Genomic DNA, 21,370 nt, shown 5'->3' with positions numbered 1-21,370 from the left:
TGCTTAAAGAAACGTGTGGTGAGTGGGTAAGTAGCATTTGCTCAATATCACTCTGTGTTAATCATGAGTGATGTATCTTATCATCTTTTAATTTTTACCGTTTGTACCTGTTTGGAGCATGTTGATAAAAAGCTAATGAAGAGACTCTCCAATGTCAAATGTCCAAGGAAAGACAAAAAACCTCCTGCGAAGAAGCCAAGAAAGGATGGGAATGAAAGCGTTGCAAAAAGTGACAGCAGTGGGGAGTCCAGTGCATCAACTATTATTCTAGATAAATCACCAGTTAGATCGATGGGCACCCCAGTGCACCACCAGGATGGCAGTGATGAAGAATGTAAGTATAATATGATGCACCCTCTTATTACAGCCTGAGTGTAAATGTGGTTTGGACGATACTTTTTGTTTTTTTGTTAAAAATTCTGCTAACAATGGAACACAATTACTTCACTGTTTATCTTGGAGTCTTTGTGTTCCATTTAATAGTGACAACTTCACAGGATTAATGAACAATTTTAAGATAGGTGGTTAGTTAATTTGTTGATCTAATTTACAGATATATTTTGGTATTTTTGTTTTATTGTTTTGCACCAATAACATATATATAAAGCCTTACTGTGGCAATAAATGATTTGCACACCTCTGCTCTGTGTGTTTAGCTGGTTCAGCTGACTTCTTTGACAGCCAAAAGACCCAGGCAAGACACTACAATACACTTCAAGAAATATACAAGCCCAAAAAACCAAACAAAGCTGCTGTTACCCAACTGCTGAACCTGGAGTTTGAGTCTAGAAGACAATTCATTAACTCTGATGCTATAAAGGAGCAGGACAGAGCAGTGAAGATACTAGAGGCATATCCTTGTTTCAGAGAACTGGATCATGTAAGCCGCACTTATTTCTTTTAGCCATCCTGTTATTCCTTTGGGGACATTTTGATATGATTTTCAAATTTCTTAAATACTGGCCCTCATGTTTAAATTGTTATCACTTATTGTCAAGACCAGATACAGAGCTAGACAGATCTATCTCAGTTGGGTTTCTGTCTGTATTTTTCAGGTCCTTGATGAGCTGCGGAGAATTATTCAACCATCCAACTTGAAATACATTTCTGAGATGAAGGATAGATGGGAAATCTTCTACTCGAAGGTGCAGTTTTATGGTGTCATGAAGAAAGTTATGAAGCCGCCAAAAACTTTGGATGGAGGTAATGCTACAGTATCTTGATTTGTCTACATTTATGCTTTGCAGATTACATTATTTGCAATGCTTAATGGTGTTGCCCTGTCTTATTTTTCTTTTTTCAAACCAGTGGAACATGCAGCAGCTGTGTTCAGAGCCCTTCCCGTGCTTTTCCCTTCCAGCACAGTATCACCTAAGAAGCTGGGCATCTGTAGTGAGGCTTTTTTCCATGTCCTAAAGGTAAGGCTGGAATATTCTATGTGTATATATTGTTGAATTTTGCAGTTACTCATGTTTTCATTTTATATATTTTACTGTGGAGTCAGTCAAATATTCTTAAAGTTCAGATCCCCATAACATGTTGATGTTAGTAAAACCTACAAAAAAAGTTGATCTATTTTAAACTCTAATGCAACTCAAAAATTGTGTTTCTTACGGTCTTGTTCTAATCCTCTTTTTTTCTGTCATGTAGACTTCAGAAGACCCTGAAGGTTACCTGCGTCAGCGACCCCTGGCTTGTCCAGTTCTGCTTGTCTCTGAAGGCAACTGCATGATAGCTGTTGGAACCACACCGGTGAGCACTTTTGACCGGAAGGATCTTAATGAGGGACTGCTCTATCTGATGGCATATTACTATGCCCTCCACCTCACATATCCAAAGTGCATTTCCACGCTGCTGTCTGTCTTGCAAACTGAAATACTCAAAGACTCTATCCATGACCGAGATTCAACCCCTTCTTACAAGAAGGCGCTTGGTGAGTGGAAGTCATTCATTGAGTGAGTCTCTCAGATGACAGACTCCATCTGCCTTGTTTATCAGACTCAGTGTTGGTCAGTGAGGTTGTTTTTTTTTTTCTTTAGAAAAGTTGTTCAAATCTAAAACACATGTTTGTTTGTGTGGTCGTTAAACTTGTTCTTCTAAAATGTTATGTAATATAGGATTTGAAATAGTGATTGTTTTAAGCTTCAGCAAAATTTATTTTTGATACCAGCCATGAGTGTGTTATACTGTTATTATTCATGTTAAGAGTATCTGGAATATGCACTTCTTATATTGGCCATGTTACACAGTACCCTGTTGAAATGTATAATTTTAGACATGATTCTCCTGGAACAGACCTCAGTGAGTTACTGACCCATTGCTGTGTCAATAAAAGCGCAAAAACTAAGAGTGCTTTTGCTGTCTTAATTTAAGATGAATTCCCTTATTTTTAGTAGCTTTTTGAAGAGATGGTGTCTTATTCTCAGGAATTTTTGCTGATTATTGTTCTCAGAGTCGAAACATAATTCTTATAGTTAGCTCAATCAAGAAAGAAACAATTCAGTTTTAAGAAAATTTGTCCTATAGTAAGGTGTTTTTTTTATGTGAAAAATCTAAATTAAGGTGTAGAATCTTAAAGTAAGCAAATAATTCTTGAAAACAGCTTGTTCAAGAAAGCATAATACTCATTTTAGGTACATATTTTCTAAATATCAAAGTGTCTTTTACTTATAATAAGTCACATTTTCTTCAAATAAGCATACATTTTAGACAATTTTGTCTAGTTAAAAGGCATATGGCAGTTAGATTAATTTGCTAGTTTTAAGAATTCTAGTCAAGCAACTTTTGCTTACCCCATTGGCAGATTTTTTTTGCTCAAAACAAGAAAATTTTGTCAGATTTAAGAATATTTAGCGTGTTTCAAGTATAGCTGTTTTTGCAGTGCAGCCATTGACCAAATTTAGGCTTACTGATACATTTGGGTGAAACCAACCATTCCAATGTAAGGAACAAACACCCACCGATATATAAATAAAGACCAGGGCAGTCACAGAGCTGCGAGTCTCAGAGCCCTCACTCTCAGTGCGAGTGCTCTGTGCTGCCCTTGTATACAAGTAAAACTGTGTTTCTCCTCTCTGATTCTCAACTGAAAAAGTGTTTAAGAATGCATCTCTTGACAGTCTCTTGTATATAATACATTTATACATACAGTGTCAAAGGAACCTGTCTTTGAATGAAGATTTAAGGTGACAGGAAATATAAATAAATACTGAAGCTCAGTATTTGAAACAGAGTTCATTCACTGCTGTAATAACTAATAATGATTGAAATAATAACTTATTATATTTGCATCACCAAAGTGAGATGACTTTAGTCTCATGAACAACATTAGCTAATTGTTATTTACTAGCTAATCTTAAATGATTGTTCAGTACAGAAGTGAAGCCCAATAATCATGATTTCACAGTCCTGTGGTCTCAGCCTCAGATACTTATCAAATCAAAGCTCATGTAGAAACAAACAAACAAATGAACAAAAGATTTTCTCCTTTATTTCTGTCAAACAAAGCTGTATGAAACGTTTCCAGCTGTTAGTGTCATGGTTGCTAGGCAACCTGGGCAGCGCAACGGAGGCTAGACCATCCCATTTCAGAAGCCTTGCACTTCCAGCCTTAGCAGTCTTTGAGTACGCGGCCCGTGTGGACCGTCAAGGCTGCGTACTTTAAGGCTGCAGACCCTGAATTGGGATACAGCCAACATGTCCTGAAGTTCTCCAGAGGCCTGGTAATGAACTAATCACGTGATTCAGGTGTGTTGACCCAGGGTGAGATCTAAAACTCAGGGGTTTGGGAAGCGCATCTGTAACCGGAAGGTCGCCAGTTCGATCCCCGGGCTCTCTGTCCTGGTCGTTGTGTCCTTCACCTGCCACCTACTGGTGTTGGCCAGAGGGGCCGATGGCGCGATATGGCAGCCTCGCTTCTGTCAGTCTGCCCCAGGGCAGCTGTGGCTACAACCGTAGCTGCCTCCACCAGTGTGTGAATGTGAGAGTGAATGAATAGTGGCATTGTAAAGCGCTTTGGGTGCCTTGAAAAGCACTATATAAATCCAATCCATTATTATTATTATTATTATTATTAAAACCTGCAGGGACACCGGCCCTTGTGGACGGGGTTTGGGGACCCCTGGTATAGATGAATCCTTAATGTGACTGTTTCAATTAAAGAAATGTTTTTGTTTGATTTTTCTTTTTTATTCATTTCTTATTTATTACTTGGTTTTAAATATAGCTTTTTATACACTTTACAAGTCTGGCTCCTGTGCTCAGATATGTTCACCGGGTCCGTTCTATTATCTGCTTACATTTTTCTCTTTTCAGTCTGGACATTTTTGTTCCACACCAAGGAGTATGTATGGGAATCATAGATGCTTGTCTAAACTCACATCTACACATTCAAAAACAAAACAAAAAAACTCCTACTCAGTCTCTATTACAAACACAATAAATAAAGTGGTTGGCTTAAAAAATATATAAAAATAAAAATTTTTACATAAACAAAAACTAAAATATATTCCACAAATGCATCAAAAGCCAAAAACTGAAAACACAGAACAATGTCTACAGTCTTCCATATGTGAGGGACAGATATGTGGGATAATTACACATACACAAGAGTGGACCAAGTAAAGCGCTATACAAATACAGACCATTTACCATATATAAGAGTGAAATAACGTGACAGTATGAAAATGAAAACGTGCAGAGAAGACCGCTTTTTTCACATCTCTTTGTTTTTGCAGTGATTTATGAAAATAATAAAAGCATTGCGGTAGGTAATTTTCTATTTATACTTCCATGAAACACAAACACATTCGATGGATGTATGAGGACTGTACAGTGAGAACTTATCTAGAACAACTGTTAACAGATAAGATCACATTTTAGGGGTAAAACTAGCACAGCTGGCTTAGAAAAAGGTAAAAGTTCAATTTTTTATGGTGGCTTCGCTTAATGTGCATTGTGCAATAAAAAAATAATAATATTTAATTTTTTTTAGGCACTTTTAGCTTTTCAGCTGAAGCTTTATCACAACATACTTAATACATACAAGGAATAGAAAAAAAGCCACCAAACCTTTCCCCAAATATGCACACATGAACAGAGGCAATTAGTCCATTAGCCATAAAAACGTAACTTTTTTCTTTTGCAGTCGCACTAAATATAGTAGTCTGCACAGTGGAACACTTGAACACACAGAGACACACACATATATATGTTTACTGACTACATGCATAATCTGTGTCTTTGTGTTTAAAATTATTCTAAATATGACAAAAAACCAACTCGTTATTGTTCGTGTTAAAACAGATTTTCTGCAGTGCACTTCTTCTGGTAAGACTTTGGTCACTTAAAACCAGCACAGCAGTAAAACATTTTGCATGAGGCGGACAGAAAACAATCTTGATGTGCGACTGCAGAGCAGTTACATGAACAGGCATGCTGCGGCTTGTTTGGTCCCACTCTTCTTCACATTGGAAGCTTATCCACCTTTGGGCGCAGAGGCCTTCACAGACCACCTTTACTTCACCTGGACTGTGTAAGTCCAGATCTGTGTAAGGCAGATCCTCGTATCCAGATTTATCCAGATTCTCAGCAGCTCAGAACTTCTAATGGTGTGTTCTATTTGGGCAAGGGCTTTAAATTATGGTGTTTTCAGGTGAATTTATGATGATGGAACTCTCGGGCGTCTGTATGACAAAGAGAAAGAGAAAAGCACTTAGTCAAGTGTGTGCTTGACTGGCGAAACGCATGGCTGATAATTTTTAATGGAGGTTTCTGTGGCAGAGTGACTGTAGTCAGCTCTTATCAGTCCCAAAGATCTGACTGAGTAGTCCATATCTTTGGGTAAGCTTTCAAATGGAGCATCCTGGGCTGTGTATTTGAACTGTGATCTTTTCCCAAAACCTGAGTAGTTTTCTTGCTTAGACCTCCATGTATCAGACAATACAATAGAGATAGAGGTAGTCAGTAAGTGAAAGTACATTTAAAATAAAAAGTCCAAAAGACATGCTTCAAACTAAATGACTGCGTTGAAAGTCTTTTTCACACCGTGATTTCTTTGGACTGTTATAAAAGCGTACATCTTTTATAACTTTATGAAAACAAGTATTTGGTGCACAAGTTTGAATTTATTTTGGACTTTCTCTAATCCGCACTGTGTCAGAATTATACATGCGTGCTCCAATATATAGATCAGCCACCCTCATTAATATTAATGTAAATGTCCTTTAGCCACATCAACCAAGTGCTTTTCATAGCCAAGAACGGTCTTATGGCTGGATATCTGAACCCTCTCCTTGACCAAACTGGTAGAGTCATTCGTGTCAAATTCTGTAGAATTTTAGCTTTAAATATCACACATACTTTACATACTACATACTGACATTTTCAGTGGCCTTTCTTGCCATCAAAATAAACCTGGATCTGTAATTTGGGACATTTAAAAAAATGTCTGCGTGCTTGCTAGTTGAAAATATGTAAAAGAAAGATATTTAAACAGACACTAGTAAAAAATAATAGTAAAAGTCAGCTTGTGATCATCTCTGATCAACAGCCTTATTAAATGCAGAGTAGTTTGGGCCCATTAGCAGGATTCATCATGTCATCACTTAAAGACCAGTTACAATAGAAACAGAGGTGAGAGTCAAGTTACAAAAAAATAAAAAGCCAGTTAAAATGAATGTGAAGTCCAAAAGACACGCATCAAACAAAATATCCGTGTTGTGTCATGTGGCCTAAATCTTTTTTCACGTCGTTGGCAAAGATGTTGTGGAAATTTGGGGACTCCTGCAGAAACCCATATTTGAACAGACTCAATAGAAAGACTTGCAAAAGTCAGCTGGTGATAATTTCTGAATGGTGTATTGCTGAATTTCACAATAATGCAAAATAAAACAGGTAGATTATTTTTCAACATGAAATTGTTAGTCACAAAAAATAAGAAAATGCTACTTTTGTCTAACGTTTTTTTAATCAGCTCCTCACAAAGGAAACTTAACCCAGTGATCTGTGCGTTTCTTCCCAGCTGAGAGAAGTCCAGTATCGAGCACATAAGCAGACACAGTTTTGTTTTGTTTTGTTTTTTTACCTACAGTTGTTGGAAAAATAGATTTTTGTAGTTACAGCTGGACCTCTGCTGACAAAAAAAAAAAAAAAAAGCACACTTAGTGGGAACAAATATCAAATCAGTCAAGGCTGTGTTTCCATTCGGGTCTTGTCTGGTCTCATCAGTCAAGGAAACCACGTGTTTGAAACATTAAGTCTTTTACAGGCACCGTTTATGAAAGTAGTAGTACAGTAAAAATTACCGTTAATAAAATGGGACCCTCTTCAACATCCCTGGGAAATGTGTTTTGCTAAAAAGAGAAGAAAATAATACTGTTAAAGCAAAAACACGCAGACCAGAGTTTAACACAAAGTTGACTCTCTACCAATGTTAAGAAACAGATAAATCACTTCTGTTGTTCTTATTAATGAAATGTAATATCTAAGTAAGACTATCAAATAACTGCAAGTTTAGTTGTATCCTAATCCTCTGTGCTTCAGTTACAGTGAGTTAGCATCCACATTCTACAAAAATACCTGCATCTCTGTCATTCTTACTTCTTCCCTCAAGTTTGGAATCTGAAGCAGAAATGAAACAGAAGCCATGGTCAACCTTCATTTCCGCATCAATGTGACAAATTTGTGCTATTACATAAAAGGTTTAACACTCTGTCATACTCATGTTCTCACAGAAACTGATTCAAATCAAAAATCTACGTGTAAAACTCTCAAGTTCCCTCGCTTGCGTGTGACTTTCAACTTGCAAGTACAAATTCGTTTAAGTCGATTGGTCTTTGGATTGTTAAATTTGTGGTTGCCATGACAATCAGAAATCAGATGAGTTTGGCTTACTCAGCTTTACTGAGCTTCAGGTCCTGGAAGGGTGATACAGTTTGAAGCTGGAGGATCTCTATATTAATATCCCATGAGGCTCATACAAGCTAGGTCCCTTAACTTTCGGTAGCTGTTGGAAAGATAAAGTTGTGCTATACCAGTCAGAAATACCATTATTACTTTAGTATTACGTTAACACAAAGTCAGGGCTCACCCGGGACCTTTGCTGTGAGTCACACGGTGCAGCATAAAGGCCCTTTTACAACAGATACGGCATGCGCTGCACTCATCGCTAACTAAGAGTGAAGGATCCAACATTTGTTGCGCTGGCCGCTGTCGTTTTTTTGCAGCAGCTCTTTGTGTACTAGATGCACCTGCTCCTTGTCGTTTCAAAACATGTACCTCTCTTACTTTATATCCTCTACAAGAATTTGTGTTGTATTATGTTGAAATGTTCAATAAAACACGTATCGCTCATTCATAATGAAGAAAGCTTTGTAACTGTCCCGACTAGTGAGGAGTCTGTTGTTTCCACAGCACTGCTCTCCCCCTGAAGTGAGCAGTTGAAAAGGCTCTGGGTCTGTATAAACACATAAACCTGTGACTCAAAAAATTTACCGAACTCAGACACGCACAAAATGTTTTCATTCGTGGTGATGAAGGAAAACACTGGCACATGAAAGGGCATTTACCCTTCAAGGGCCTGAGGCTAAGTAAAGCCCACCCATCTGTTATCCGATTGGATTGTTAAATTTGTTACATGACATTGACCGATCTGCTGAAAGGAACCGGGTCAAACTTCATAACTGCAAGTTGAAAGTCACACACAGCCTTGAGAGCAGAGTTTTACACATAGTTTTTTGCTTTGTATCTGTAGCCAGACCTCAACAAAAAAATTTGTAACTTGTGTAAATAGTTTTTACAAACTCATAAATTCTCATCTATCACAAACATAAAATTTTCAGATATTTTGGTTTACAAAGTACTCAGTCCACAACTACACATTGTGATTTACAATTGTGATTTACAAGTACAAGTACAAAAGTCTTCAATCATTTTGTTTTTCAGTGGGGTTTTTTTGTTTTTTGTTTTTTTTAAACAGGAAATGTTGGTAAATTTATGGAATTACCCTCTTTTATCTGGAATTTTACACATTTATTTATTTTTATCAGCATTTGCTGTCCTGCTTTATTGTATTAAATTAAATGTGTAGTTGAACATCCTTACATCCCTGCATTAAGCAACATTCACATCTGAGCTGCCACTCACCTGCTGAATCTGGTTACGCATGTACAGATAAATTGCCATGGGGACAATGATGTTCGTCATGATAAGAACTCCTATTAAAATCTTTTGGATGTCACTTCCTGTTTGAGAAGAAGTTGAACATGTATTAATTTTCAAAGTAACACTCCCTTGATAACACATATTTATGCATGAATAAAGTTTTTAAAGTGCATGAACTATTAATTTTTGTCTTGTTTTCTATAGTGTGGCCAATCTGTAAGATTCACACATTTAATAAATATCGTACATGCTATATGGTTGTTTTAAAACAATTATGTTGAATTCTGTATTTGTTTTATCAGTTTTTGGAACCTGAAAAAGAAAATGAGGACTTGGGCTCTTTTGGAATGTCGGTACTACAACAAACTTGTCAATATACATTTTACTGAAGCAAAGAATAAATAAATAAACAAAAAACACAAGCTTACCCGTTTCTTTTTCTGAACCTATGAAAAAACAGGAAAGACTGTATGAGAACATCTGCAAACTAAACGTGTGTCGAGAGTATTGCGGTTTGTTTCTTTCAGTACATAGCTTGTTATAGAATGTTAATTATAATGCCAGTGCAATCTTGTTAATATATATAATTGTATCAACCCAAATAAACACTAAAATATTAATAAACAATAAAAATGAACTAAAACTATACAAGTGGACTTGGAGAAGGCATTCGACCGGGTATCCTGTGGGAGGTGTTGCGGGAGTATGGGGTGTCTGGCCCATTGCTACGGGCCATTCGATCCCTATACAACCGTTGCAAGAGCTTGGTTCGCATTGCTGGCAATAAGTCGGACTCGTTCCTGGTGGGTGATGGGCTCCGCCAGGGCTGCCCTTTGTCTCCGGTTCTGTTCATAATTTTTATGGACAGGATTTCTAGGCGCAGCCAAGTGGCGGAGGGCTTTCGCTTTGGTGGCCTCAGAATCTCATCTCTGATTTTTGCAGATGATGTGGTTCTGTTGGCTTCATCGGGTGAGGGCCTCCAGCTCGCACTGGAGCGGTTCGCAGCCGAGTGTGAAGCAGCGGGAATGAGGATCAGCACCTCCAAATCTGAGGCCATGGTTCTCAGCCGGAAAAGGGTGGAGTGCCCACTCCGGGTCGGGGATGAGTTCCTGCCCCAAGTGGAGGAGTTCAAGTATCTCGGGGTCTTGTTCGCAAGTGATGGGAGAAGGGAGCCGGAGATCGACAGACGGATTGGGGCTGCAGCTGCAGTAATGCGGACGCTGCACCGGTCCGTCGTGGTGAAGAGGGAGCTGAGTGTAAAAGCGAAGCTCTCAATTTACCGGTCGATCTACGTCCCTACCCTCACCTATGGCCACGAGCTGTGGGTAGTGACCGAAAGAACGAGATCGCGGATACAAGCGGCAGAAATGAGCTTCCTCCGAAGGGTGGCTGGCCTCTCCCTTAGAGATAGGGTGAGAAATTTGGCCATCCGGGAGGGGCTCAGAGTAGAGCAGCTGCTGCTCCACATCGAAAGGAGCCAGCTGAGGTGGTTCGGGCATCTGACAAGGATGCCCCCTGGGCGCCTCCTGGGTGAGGTGTTCCAGGCATGTCCCACCGGGAGGAGGCCCCGGGGCAGACCCAGGACACGCTGGAGAGATTATATCTCTCGGCTGGCCTGGGAACGCCTTGGTGTTCCCCCGGATAAGCTGGAGGAGGTGGCTGGGGAGAGGGAGGTCTGGGCCTCTTTGCTTAGGCTGCTGCCCCCACGACCCGGCCCCGGACAAAGCGGATGAAGATGGATGGATGGATAAAACTATACAAGTACAACTGCAAATTAAAGTAACTCTTAATTTCAGTATCAAAAGTATATTCAAAAAACTTACAAATTCCTCCCTGTGAACCTATGGGAGAAAGGAAAGACTATGAGTACAATCGCAAGGAACGGTTTTTAAATCAGAGTACAGCATCAAGTTAGTTAAACTGATCTGTTCAGCTGTAAGTACCAGAGGGGGGATGTGGATCAGTTTCATCTGCTTTAGTGTTAAAGAAATTGACGACTGGTGCACTACAAGGGCAGCAATGAGAGATAATGGTTTCACATGTGGGGGACACTTTTCCCTTCTCATCTTTTCTTACTGTTTGTTCACTAGTTTTGCATTTGGCTGCTGGTAGCATGAGGCGATATGGATACAGAGGTTGCACAGGCAGTTCATCTCATCCAGGATACGTGTTATTGTCAGAAGGTTTGCTGTGTCCCAGCACAATCTCAAGAGCATGGAGGAGAATCCGGGAGATAGGTTTTTACTCTAGAAGAGCTGGACAGGGACAGAGAAGATCCTTAACTCATCAGCAGGGCAGGTATCGGCTTCTTTGTGCCAGGAAGAACAAGATGAGCACTGCCAGAGCTACAAAATGACCTCCAGCAGGTCACTGGTGTGAATGTCTCTGACCACAAAATCAGGAACAGACTTCATGAGGGTGGCTTGAAGTTCTCTAGTGGGCGCTGTGCTCACTGGCCGACACTCCGGAGACTAATCATCATATCCTCCTATAAGATCTCACATCATTAGATGTTTCCAGGTCCAAACTTCTCTTCAGCTGCCAAACTCAAACAAATACTGCGGGCTTCACTGAGAGTTAAAATCTGTCTAAATTATTTCATCTTCAATATAATGATCAGTGTGGCTGCTCTACTAGATGAAACAATAAAGCTTAACATCCAGGCATCCCTTAAAAACAGGATTTATGAAATTTATGAAATATGAAATTTAACAGAGTTAGAAGTTAGCAGGGAGTTAGGGTTAGGGTAGATGGTTAGTTTCCATCTAAAGATGATACACCAGGTTCTTACTGAGGGATTTTTGAAAAATTAAAATGTACAGCTCTGCTGTCGCTTCAGACATATATAAAGACAGTAAAATAAACAGCAGTAAAGTTTGTAGGGTTACTGAAGTTAGCTCTGTAGCCAGCCACCGTTATATGCCAGCAAGCCTATGGATAGCATAATATAAACACATTATCACAGTAATGCTGGAGGATGAACAATCCCCCCCCCCCTCCCCCCAATAAAAGTGAAAAAAACAATACAAAACATCGGGTCCCTGATCACAATCACATAACAGAAAAAGGATGAAAGACGACCAAACTTCAGCCAGGAGAATACCTGATATAATCTATCCACAATACGAGGTTAGTCATTAATATACTGCTGCATGGTTTTGGATATAATATAATTCCTGATCCTCAGCTGCCATTAAGGTTTGAAAAACGGAGCTTTAAAACATGCTGCAGATGAATAGTTGTAATAAAACCTCAGAGGCCAACAGTGATTACTGACTATTTTTCAAGGCCTGTTAAAAAGAAAATAGTCTTGTTGAACACTGTGTAGTTTGCACCCAGAACCTGGACCAGGACTTGAACACAAAAGCGAATCTAAGTCCCTACCCTCACCTACAGTCATGAGCTTTGGATTGTGACTGGAAGATCGAGACTCCGAATACAAGCAGTGGTAATGAGCTTGCTCCAAAGGTGGCTGGCCTATCAGATTAGACTCTCTACTCGTCCATGTGGAGAGTTTTTCAGAATCATTGTTAAACTTAAGTTATTTATTTGAACTAAAACTATTACAATATATTTTCCATGACACATCAAATAAAGTTCTATTAACGTAACTTACGTGAATTCACCAGGAATGATGCTGCTGTTGTACTTGTTGTTGACGATGTCGTTGATGGTGCTGTTGTTTTTGTTGTTGATGCTGTGCTTGGGTTTTTTGTTGTTACTTCAATGGTTGGTGTTGCTTCGATGGCTGGTGCTGTTGATGATGTTGCGTCGATGGCTGGTCCTGTTGGTGGTGTTGCTTTAGTGGTTGGTGTTGTTGGCAGTGGTGTTGATGGTGTTGCTTCAATGGTTGGTGCTGTTGATGGTGTTGCTTCAATGGCTGGTGCTGTTGATGGTGTTGCTTCAATGGTTGGTGCTGTTGATGGTGTTGCTTCAATGGCTGGTGCTGTTGATGGTGTTGCTTCAATGGTTGGTGTTGTCGGTGAAGGTTTTGGTGGTGCTGTTGGTGGAGGTGGATTGAGTAAACACAAGAGTTTGTAGCTATTTTTTTTTCATGTGTTAATTATGTTAGCGGTCATAAAATTACATTTTTGGGGAAATTCTAGACTGTTTCCAAATTAATTATTTAAAATTCAATATCACTACTTATATTTAGTTTGAATAGAAGGGTAATTTAAAAGGCTGGTGTAAGTACTACAGAAACTGCTGATCTCCTGGGATTTGCATCTATACAGTGGGGCAAAAAAGTATTTAGTCAGCCACCGATTGTGCAAGTTCCCCCACTTAAAATAATGACAGAGGTCAGTAATTTGCACCAGAGGTACACTTCAACTGTGAGAGACAGAATGTGAAAAAAAATCCATGAATCCACATGGTAGGATTTGTAAAGAATTTATTCGTAAATTAGGGTGGAAAATAAGTATTTGGTCACCTCAAACAAGGAAAATCTCTGGCTCTCACAGACCTGTAACGTCTTCTGTAAGAAGCTTTTCTGTCCCCCACTCGTTACCTGTATGAATGGCACCTGTTTGAACTCATCATCTGTATAAAAGACACCTGTCCACAGCCTCAAACAGTCAGATTCCAAACTCCGCCATGGCCAAGACCAAAGAGCTTTCGAAGGACACCAGGAAAAGTATTGTAGACCTGCACCAGACTGGGAAGAGTGAATCTACAATAGGCAAGCAGCTTGGTGTGAAAAAATCAACTGTGGGAGCAATCATCAGAAAATGGAAGACATACAAGACCACTGATAATCTCCCTCGATCTGGGGCTCCACGCAAGATCTCATCCCGTGGGGTCAGAATGATCATGAGAACGGTGAGCAAAGATCCCAGAACCACACGGGGGGACCTGGTGAATGACCTGCAGAGAGCTGGGACCAAAGTAACAAAGGTCACCATCAGTAACACGCTACAACGGCAGGGAATCAAATCCCGCAGTGCCAGACGTGTTCCGCTGCTGAAGCCAGTGCATGTCCAGGCCCGTCTGAAGTTTGCCAGAGAGCACATGGATGATACAGCAGAGGATTGGGAGAATGTCATGTGGTCAGATGAAACCAAAGTAGAACTTTTTGGTATAAACTCAACTCGTCGTGTTTGGAGGAAGAAGAATACTGAGTTGCATCCCAAGAACACCATACCTACTGTGAAGCATGGGGGTGGAAACATCATGCTATGGGGCTGTTTTTCTGCCAAGGGGACAGGACGACTGATCCGTGTTAAGGACAGAATGAATGGGGCCATGTATCGTGAGATTTTGAGCCAAAACCTCCTTCCATCAGTGAGAACTTTGAAGATGAAACGAGGCTGGGTCTTCCAACATGACAATGATCCAAAACACACCGCCCGGGCAACAAAGGAGTGGCTCCGTAAGAAGCATTTGAAAGTCCTGGAGTGGCCTAGCCAGTCTCCAGACCTCAACCCCATAGAAAATCTGTGGCGGGAGTTGAAAGTCCGTGTTGCTCGGCGACAGCCCCAAAACATCACTGCTCTCGAGAAGATCTGCATGGAGGAATGGGCCAAAATACCAGCTACTGTGTGTGCAAACCTGGTAAAGACCTATAGTAAACGTTTGACCTCTGTTATTGCCAACAAAGGTTATGTTACAAAGTATTGAGTTGTATTTTTGTTATTGACCAAATACTTATTTTCCACCCTGATTTACCAATAAACTCTTTACAAATCCTACCATGTGGATTCATGGATTTTTTTTTCACATTCTGTCTCTCACAGTTGAAGTGTACCTCTGGTGCAAATTACTGACCTCTGTCATCATTTTAGGTGGGGGAACTTGCACAGTCGGTGGCTGACTAAATACTTTTTTGCCCCACTGTAACTGTCTGTAGGGATCACAGAGAGGACCCTTCTGTGAAGGGTTGCACACTGACCAGTACATTTAAAACATGACACTGTTTTACAAATGACTGTTGTCCACTCGAAGAGACCAGATCCTTAAAAAACTAGAACTTTCTGTTACAAAATGCTTATTTAGCTATTTGACAACAGTTTGGTGTTCTCTAGCACAAAACAAAGAAAAACTTACTAACAAAACTTGAATTGTCATTGAAATGTTAATCTGAACAGATAATACTTAGTAAATATGATCAAATATGTATTTTGTCCATGTGTGAAACTCAAAGCTTCTTTAAAGTCAAAATATTTTTTACGAAAAAAAAAACCCCTTGGAGGTTTCTTTAAACATTTTTCTTGAATGGATGGAGTCTGACTGCGTTTAATCTCATTTTTGGGCAAAGAATAGAAAGACAACAGCAGCTGTCAAGCACTGAAAAAAAGGTGAAATATTCGTCTTTTGCAATAAAATGTCAGTGTCTGGTCTGCGCTTCCACAGGCCCCACTGGTTTTGAAACTTATTCCCGTTAACGAAGTAAGGAAGCAAGACGAACAGTTCAACCGGTTTTTCACATGCTAGTAAGGGAAGGATCTCAGAGCAGCCCTTCTGCCCTCAGTCTCAGACCACTTCAAAGAACCATCACCCCATAGCAGCCTTTTATTCTGTTACACACAGTTTACACAAACACCCATTGTAAATCCCCCCATGGTCACAAAAGGTTAAAAAAACTGTGTGTGTGTGTCGGGAGGGGGGGGGGAGTCAGAAACAAGAGAATGCCTTTAATCATATAGTTCGAACTAAGACTTACAAATTTAAGTCTTACAAATTTAAGTGACACAATGACAACATTTAACAATTTTAACCTGACAGTCAGTAGCACTGTACGTGTATGTGTGTCCTCTTTTAGATGTGTTTTAGTTTTTCTGCTTTTAATGACTAATCTTGGTCGAATTTAACATTTATGGCCATATGAGGGTCATTTGGGCGTTTTTTGTTTTTGTAAAGTAAATTGTCCTGACTTCTTTGAGAAAACATCTCTCTGTATATCTGTATATCTTCTGTCCTGTACCTTTAAAGTGATATTTACTTGAAAAGCTGCACTAAGAGCAGCAGTCTGTCCACAACGTGGAAGTCAGAGAGAATGCATGAAGTAGCAAAAAAATGTTGAGTGAAAGCCTGATTCAAGAAAGTGGGGAAATAAATAAGATGCAAAAGTTATTACACAAAAAGAGCTGAAGTATATTTTAAGATGGGAAACAGCAGTAGTGCGGCAGTCGGCGTGATTTATAAGATCTAACATCAGCTAGAAGCAAAACACAAACATGTACTGTTTCAGCATTAATATCCAGTCCAAGCCAACTTTATTTCTGGAGCACTTTAAAATCATCTTTGACCAAAGTGCTTTCCAGTAAAAAACAATGAGAAAAGTAAAACTGTGACAAAACTATAAATAAAATGTGTTTCCTACCTGGGGTGGCAGAATCTTCCCCACAGACTTTTTCTAAACAAAAAAAGAAAAAAAGAAAGAAAAATACAAGCAACAAGTTGTGAATTTTAAAATCAGCACACCGAAACAAAACAAGAGGAAATGTGGATGTAGGTCTCAGTACCTGTACACACATCCACACTGACAGACACAATAGCAGCATGGATACACATCACACACACCCACACACAAAGTCTTGATGTTTTGAATGTCTCTGTTCATGGTGTGTGTGTGTGTGTGTGTGTGTGTGTGTGTGTGTGTGTGTGTGTGTGTGTGTGTGTGTGTGTGTGTGTGTGTGTGTGTGTGTGTGTGTGTGTACTTACTGTACACTTCACAGACTTCAGGTGGTTTTGTTTTATCTTTGGTGAAAAGAAGAAAAACATTAGCAGCAAGAACCAGAAGTTCATTTTAGGTTTATTGTAGGAGATCCACATTTTACGGTTTGAGGAAGACCTGCTCCTTTTCTTTCTCTGAATTTCTAAAACGTCTAAGCTCGTTACAACAGTCGGTGTCACAGTGTTGCTTCTCACAAAGACATTCAAGCAGCAAGTCTTTAAACTAACCACAGCTGAATGTTAGACAAGTATCAAAATGAGGCGATACCTCGTAGACCCTTGGCTATATTTGTCAAGCACATGAAGTGGTAGAAAGGGACACTGATGTTCTCATCCGCCTCGTTACATGGCGGTTTATAGTCCTGCAGGACAAACAACATGTTTATCAGATATGATCCTTGTTTAACCTGAGCAGGAAAAAACAAACAAAACTTGAAGAAGAAGAGATTTTTTTCCTTGCCATGTTATTCTCGTCCTTAAAACAGTCCCGTAGAAAGCAGGTATTTTCTGTTTTGCTGTTATCACAGTCTTCAGCTTCCGTTAAACTACATACAATGATGTCCTGCAATGAAAGAAGGGCACATTTATCATTAACCAAATATAAGTCACTCCAACATAAACTTAAATACATTTGGACATTTTCTAGTTTTTAAACAATGTTTCACAAAGTTACCTCAGACTTGTTCATTATTTTGACAGGAATATTCTCTGGCAGCTCACTTGATGCGTTTGCCTTCCAAGTACAGAGAGATGGTAAAGAAGCAAAAGACATCATTAGTTATATATTTGTTTATTATTAGTGAGTGATCATCACAACTAAAACTGCAACATGTCCAAAGAGAGTTAAATATACAAACACACAAATCTGCTGGGGTTAGAGGCTCCCAGAGGGCTGCAGGTTGTCAAAAGCCTGATCCCAAAACCCAAATCTGATTTATATCATCCTCATATTACCTTTTATCTTAGCAGCCTTGTCATCCAGCATTAGAGATCAGCCTATTAAGAAATTATAATAATTAGGGAAAAGAACATGTTTTTTTCTTACCAATCCTTTTTTTGTGAAGTGGTCCATACAACCTGCTTCTGATGGCTCGATCGGGATTACCTGGTAGACAAAAGGTTGTTTAATTAGACGGACAGAATTACCACCATATAATGAACATAACTTGTATAACACTATATAAACTAAACTAATGCAGATGTAAATTTAAGGAGGACAGGCTACCAAAAAAATTACTAATGAGTACTTTAGGTCTCATAGCTTTTTAATAAAACCAGAAGTTACAGTAATCAACAAAACATTAAAACTAAAAACATTCGCGCGCCTCTTGAAACTATTAAGTTCGGATCACCAAGAGCACATTTTACAGCACTTATATAAAAGCAAATAGAGTAAAACTGCAAAGAGAACACTCACACTTAAAAGCAACAGGCAGAGAAAACAGCCGTGTGACGTCATGATGCCCTCTGTGATCTTTGCAAACTACAGTGAAACAAAAAAAGCAGGAGAAAGGTATATTATGGACACAGACACACAGAAGATTTAAACAGATTTAAATAATAAACAATAATAAAACAAAACCGATAAAACTTGTTTCCGTGGCCAGTGCTTTGCAAAAGCAAAGTGTTCACATTTTAAACATCATCTTGATGACATGTTAAGGCTTCAGGGTTAGATCAGTGTTGTAACGACTTCCATTTAGAAAGTCGTTGAGAGAAGAAGTAGGATTTGATGTGCCATACGAAGTCCATTATGAAAACTAGTTGTCTTTGAGGATGCTGATTTCATGAAAGTAAAATGTCAGCAGTTAATAGACAAAAGCTCAGATGACACAATCAACAGGCAGGTCAACAATATCTGAGGCCTTCTCCCTCTCCCACCATCCCATCGCAGGGAGGATCTCCGCTGGTCTTGGACATGATAAATATTGTTTATTAAAAGAAGCTAAAGCTTAGGGCTTTGACCAAGTAGCTATAACACTGATATGATCTCTAAATATGTCCCATGATGTTATCAACACAGCTTTTCTCCAAACTGCGTTCTCTTTTTGTGAACAGCAAGTGACTCTGAGTGCTCTGCAAGAGCATCTTTTAAGTATACACTGTGAAAGCTATGCACTGCAGGCATTTCTTGTTTTAGCACAGACAGCTGACTGTCACACTCTGAGAATGGCTTAAAGGTAAGTGTAGTCAGCTCCACAAATCATGAAAAATAGCATTTACATAAATGTACATGAAGGGCAGAGAAACAATCAGTTCATGTGTATCATTTCACGTTGTATTGGGCTGTAGTATAGGCTGAAACCTGCGGTTAACATCCAAAACTAAATCATATAATCATTTAATCATATAAGCATAAAACACATGTTCAATCTGAATTTATCCAAGGACGAGGGATCAGGAAGGCTGGACAGATGTGAGTATGGATGGTGTACCAGGAAGAGGGGATAAGGCAAAAGAAGGAGTCCAAGTTGAACCGAGGCAAGCAGAAGAAGAAGAAACAGGCGTACAATCCTGAGCCAAAGAGACGATACAGCCAGGACGAGAGAGGGGAGGAGACACTTCCCTGAGATTATTCCCAGTGGTACCCATATTAAAATGTCAGAAGTTCAATAAAAGTTGGAAAAGAAAATGCTGTGTCATGTAAAAATGATAATAATCTTTTGAATGAGTATTGAGCAATGTCGCTTTAAAAATGCAATGAACTAGCTTGTGCTTATCAGATTTAATTTAGCAAAGAGGATTTTTTTCCAGTGCACTGTTGAACTTCATGCAATTTTTTTTGTATGTGCATTTAGACAAATTCAGCACAGCTGCATGAGCGGCGTTCACACAGAATGAATATTACCTGAGTAAAGACTTTTTTTGTGTTTTCTTCTTTGATGCCTTCAAAGTTATTTTGACTTGATTTGTGGGATAGACTCCTGAAAACCAGCCAATTCATTTATGTCCTCTGTAATGGGTGTTTGTTTTTGGTCTACATCTTTTGACTTATCTGTGCTACACTAAGTCCTGATGTAATAAGGGGCGTAAGGGGCGATCGTGGCTCAAGAGTTGGGAGTTCGCCTTGTAATCGGAAGGTTGCCGGTTCGAGCCCCGGCTTGGACAGTCTCGGTCGTTGTGTCCTTGGGCAAGACACTTCACCCGTTGCCTACTGGTGGTGGTCAGAGGGCCCGGTGGCGCCAGTGTCCGGCAGCCTCGCCTCTGTCAGTGCGCCCCAGGGTGGCTGTGGCTACATTGTAGCTGCCATCACCAGTGTGTGGATGTGTGTGTGAATGGGTGGATGACAGGTTGTGTAAAGCGCTTTGGGGTCCTTAGGGACTAGAAAAGCGCTATACAAATACAGGCCATTTACCATTTAATTGTCACGGTTCTGGGCCTGTTGGACCCAGTATTTTGAGTTTATTATGTTTTGGTTTAATTTTGCATCATGGATTGTTTTCTTGTTCAGTACCACATAAATATAGTACACGCCCAGGAAAATGTAGCCACATGTGCAAAAATATCTGAGACTGCAGAGGTGAAGCAGGAAATAAACGTGAGAGACTTTATCTCCAACTCCAGAAGTGGATCAATGAATTCACCATGCTGGACAGTAGGCTGTGAGTATGCAGTGTCCTCAAAGCATATTCCACATGTCTTTTGCAATTTTCCAGCAGGCCCATGATTTAAAACTAACTACATAAACTGATAAGTGACCTCTTTGTTTTTAAAGTGACATGAAGGAACTTCTAAAAGTCTGGCCAACTTAATATTCACTCAGCGTCCTCATCAGTCCCACTGCTTACCATGACTACTGAAGAAGCACCTTTTGGTAATATGTGTTTTTAAGTTTTTCATTATATGTTATTAACTTATAGTTGAAGTATATCTGTACACAAAGGCTAAAATTTACAGAAAATATAGACGATATAAAGGGTTGCACAACAGTTAAGGTAAACAAACACAATATATAAATATTAACACAATCTCAGAAATGTTAGTCTTGACCTCTTCAGAAAATATAGTTTTCACTCGGTCATATAAAGAATCAGTCAGTTTAAAGGTCAGTAAATCTGAGCAGAGACTAATACAATACATGAGTTTCCTGGGGGTGTCAAGACACAGAAAATTATCATTGTTTTGATGATCTGCCGACAGATATTGTGCAGAAGTGAAAACAGTGGCGTCTCATGGCACTAGAGATGGACTGATCCGATATTAGCTATTGGTATCTGTCCGATACTGACCTAAATTACTGGATCAGATATCACAGAGAAATAAAAAATGTAAACTGATCCATTAAATTTCACAAAAGCACCTCACAAAACCTCACAAAACAAAAAGCTCATGACCATAGCACGTCAGAGCAGGATGCCTTGTGGTGTAATCTATATTGGTGAATATCATGCGCCACTAGGGGGCAGTACTTACCCTTCTAGACAGGAGGTGATGCTATGTCATGAACATAGAGTGAGCTGGAATAAAGATGGTGGGATTCCACGTTATCGCCTAAATGAGGAGTTTTATTAAAAGAGCCCAACGCAACATGGTG

General features: G+C 39.5%; 2 protein-coding genes across 2 annotated transcripts in view; one reads left to right on the top strand and one right to left on the bottom strand.

The window, feature by feature from the left end:
* Positions 1 to 2,308, top strand: part of LOC308411082 (uncharacterized protein) — an 8,580-nt gene extending 6,272 nt beyond the window's left edge. The window contains exons 5-10 of the mRNA XM_080904817.1: positions 1 to 26; positions 168 to 334; positions 657 to 880; positions 1,056 to 1,203; positions 1,309 to 1,418; positions 1,651 to 2,308. The exon at positions 1 to 26 is cut by the window's left edge and continues 331 nt beyond it. Coding sequence (XP_080760943.1) covers positions 292 to 334; positions 657 to 880; positions 1,056 to 1,203; positions 1,309 to 1,418; positions 1,651 to 1,959 — 834 coding nt within the window. The 5' untranslated portion in view covers positions 1 to 26; positions 168 to 291 and the 3' untranslated portion in view covers positions 1,960 to 2,308. The remainder of the gene's footprint in view (positions 27 to 167; positions 335 to 656; positions 881 to 1,055; positions 1,204 to 1,308; positions 1,419 to 1,650) is intronic.
* Positions 2,309 to 4,214: 1,906 nt separating this feature from the next.
* The window catches only part of LOC308411874 (uncharacterized protein), a 41,358-nt gene continuing 24,202 nt past the window's right edge, over positions 4,215 to 21,370 (bottom strand). The window contains exons 2-15 of the mRNA XM_080905913.1: positions 18,254 to 18,319; positions 17,882 to 17,941; positions 17,510 to 17,569; positions 17,297 to 17,398; positions 17,105 to 17,198; positions 16,825 to 16,860; positions 16,484 to 16,516; positions 12,779 to 13,162; positions 10,986 to 11,003; positions 9,591 to 9,608; positions 9,145 to 9,242; positions 7,579 to 7,620; positions 7,305 to 7,352; positions 4,215 to 5,684 (exon numbers count right to left, since the gene is read on the bottom strand). Coding sequence (XP_080762039.1) covers positions 5,634 to 5,684; positions 7,305 to 7,352; positions 7,579 to 7,620; positions 9,145 to 9,242; positions 9,591 to 9,608; positions 10,986 to 11,003; positions 12,779 to 13,162; positions 16,484 to 16,516; positions 16,825 to 16,860; positions 17,105 to 17,198; positions 17,297 to 17,398; positions 17,510 to 17,569; positions 17,882 to 17,941; positions 18,254 to 18,295 — 1,086 coding nt within the window. The 5' untranslated portion in view covers positions 18,296 to 18,319 and the 3' untranslated portion in view covers positions 4,215 to 5,633. The remainder of the gene's footprint in view (positions 5,685 to 7,304; positions 7,353 to 7,578; positions 7,621 to 9,144; positions 9,243 to 9,590; positions 9,609 to 10,985; positions 11,004 to 12,778; positions 13,163 to 16,483; positions 16,517 to 16,824; positions 16,861 to 17,104; positions 17,199 to 17,296; positions 17,399 to 17,509; positions 17,570 to 17,881; positions 17,942 to 18,253; positions 18,320 to 21,370) is intronic.

The sequence above is a fragment of the Rhamphochromis sp. 'chilingali' genome (genome assembly GCF_963969265.1).
Source record: "Rhamphochromis sp. 'chilingali' genome assembly, chromosome: 15".
NCBI classification, from domain to species: domain Eukaryota; kingdom Metazoa; phylum Chordata; class Actinopteri; order Cichliformes; family Cichlidae; genus Rhamphochromis; species Rhamphochromis sp. 'chilingali'.
This window is presented reverse-complemented; position numbering and strand designations above follow the sequence as displayed.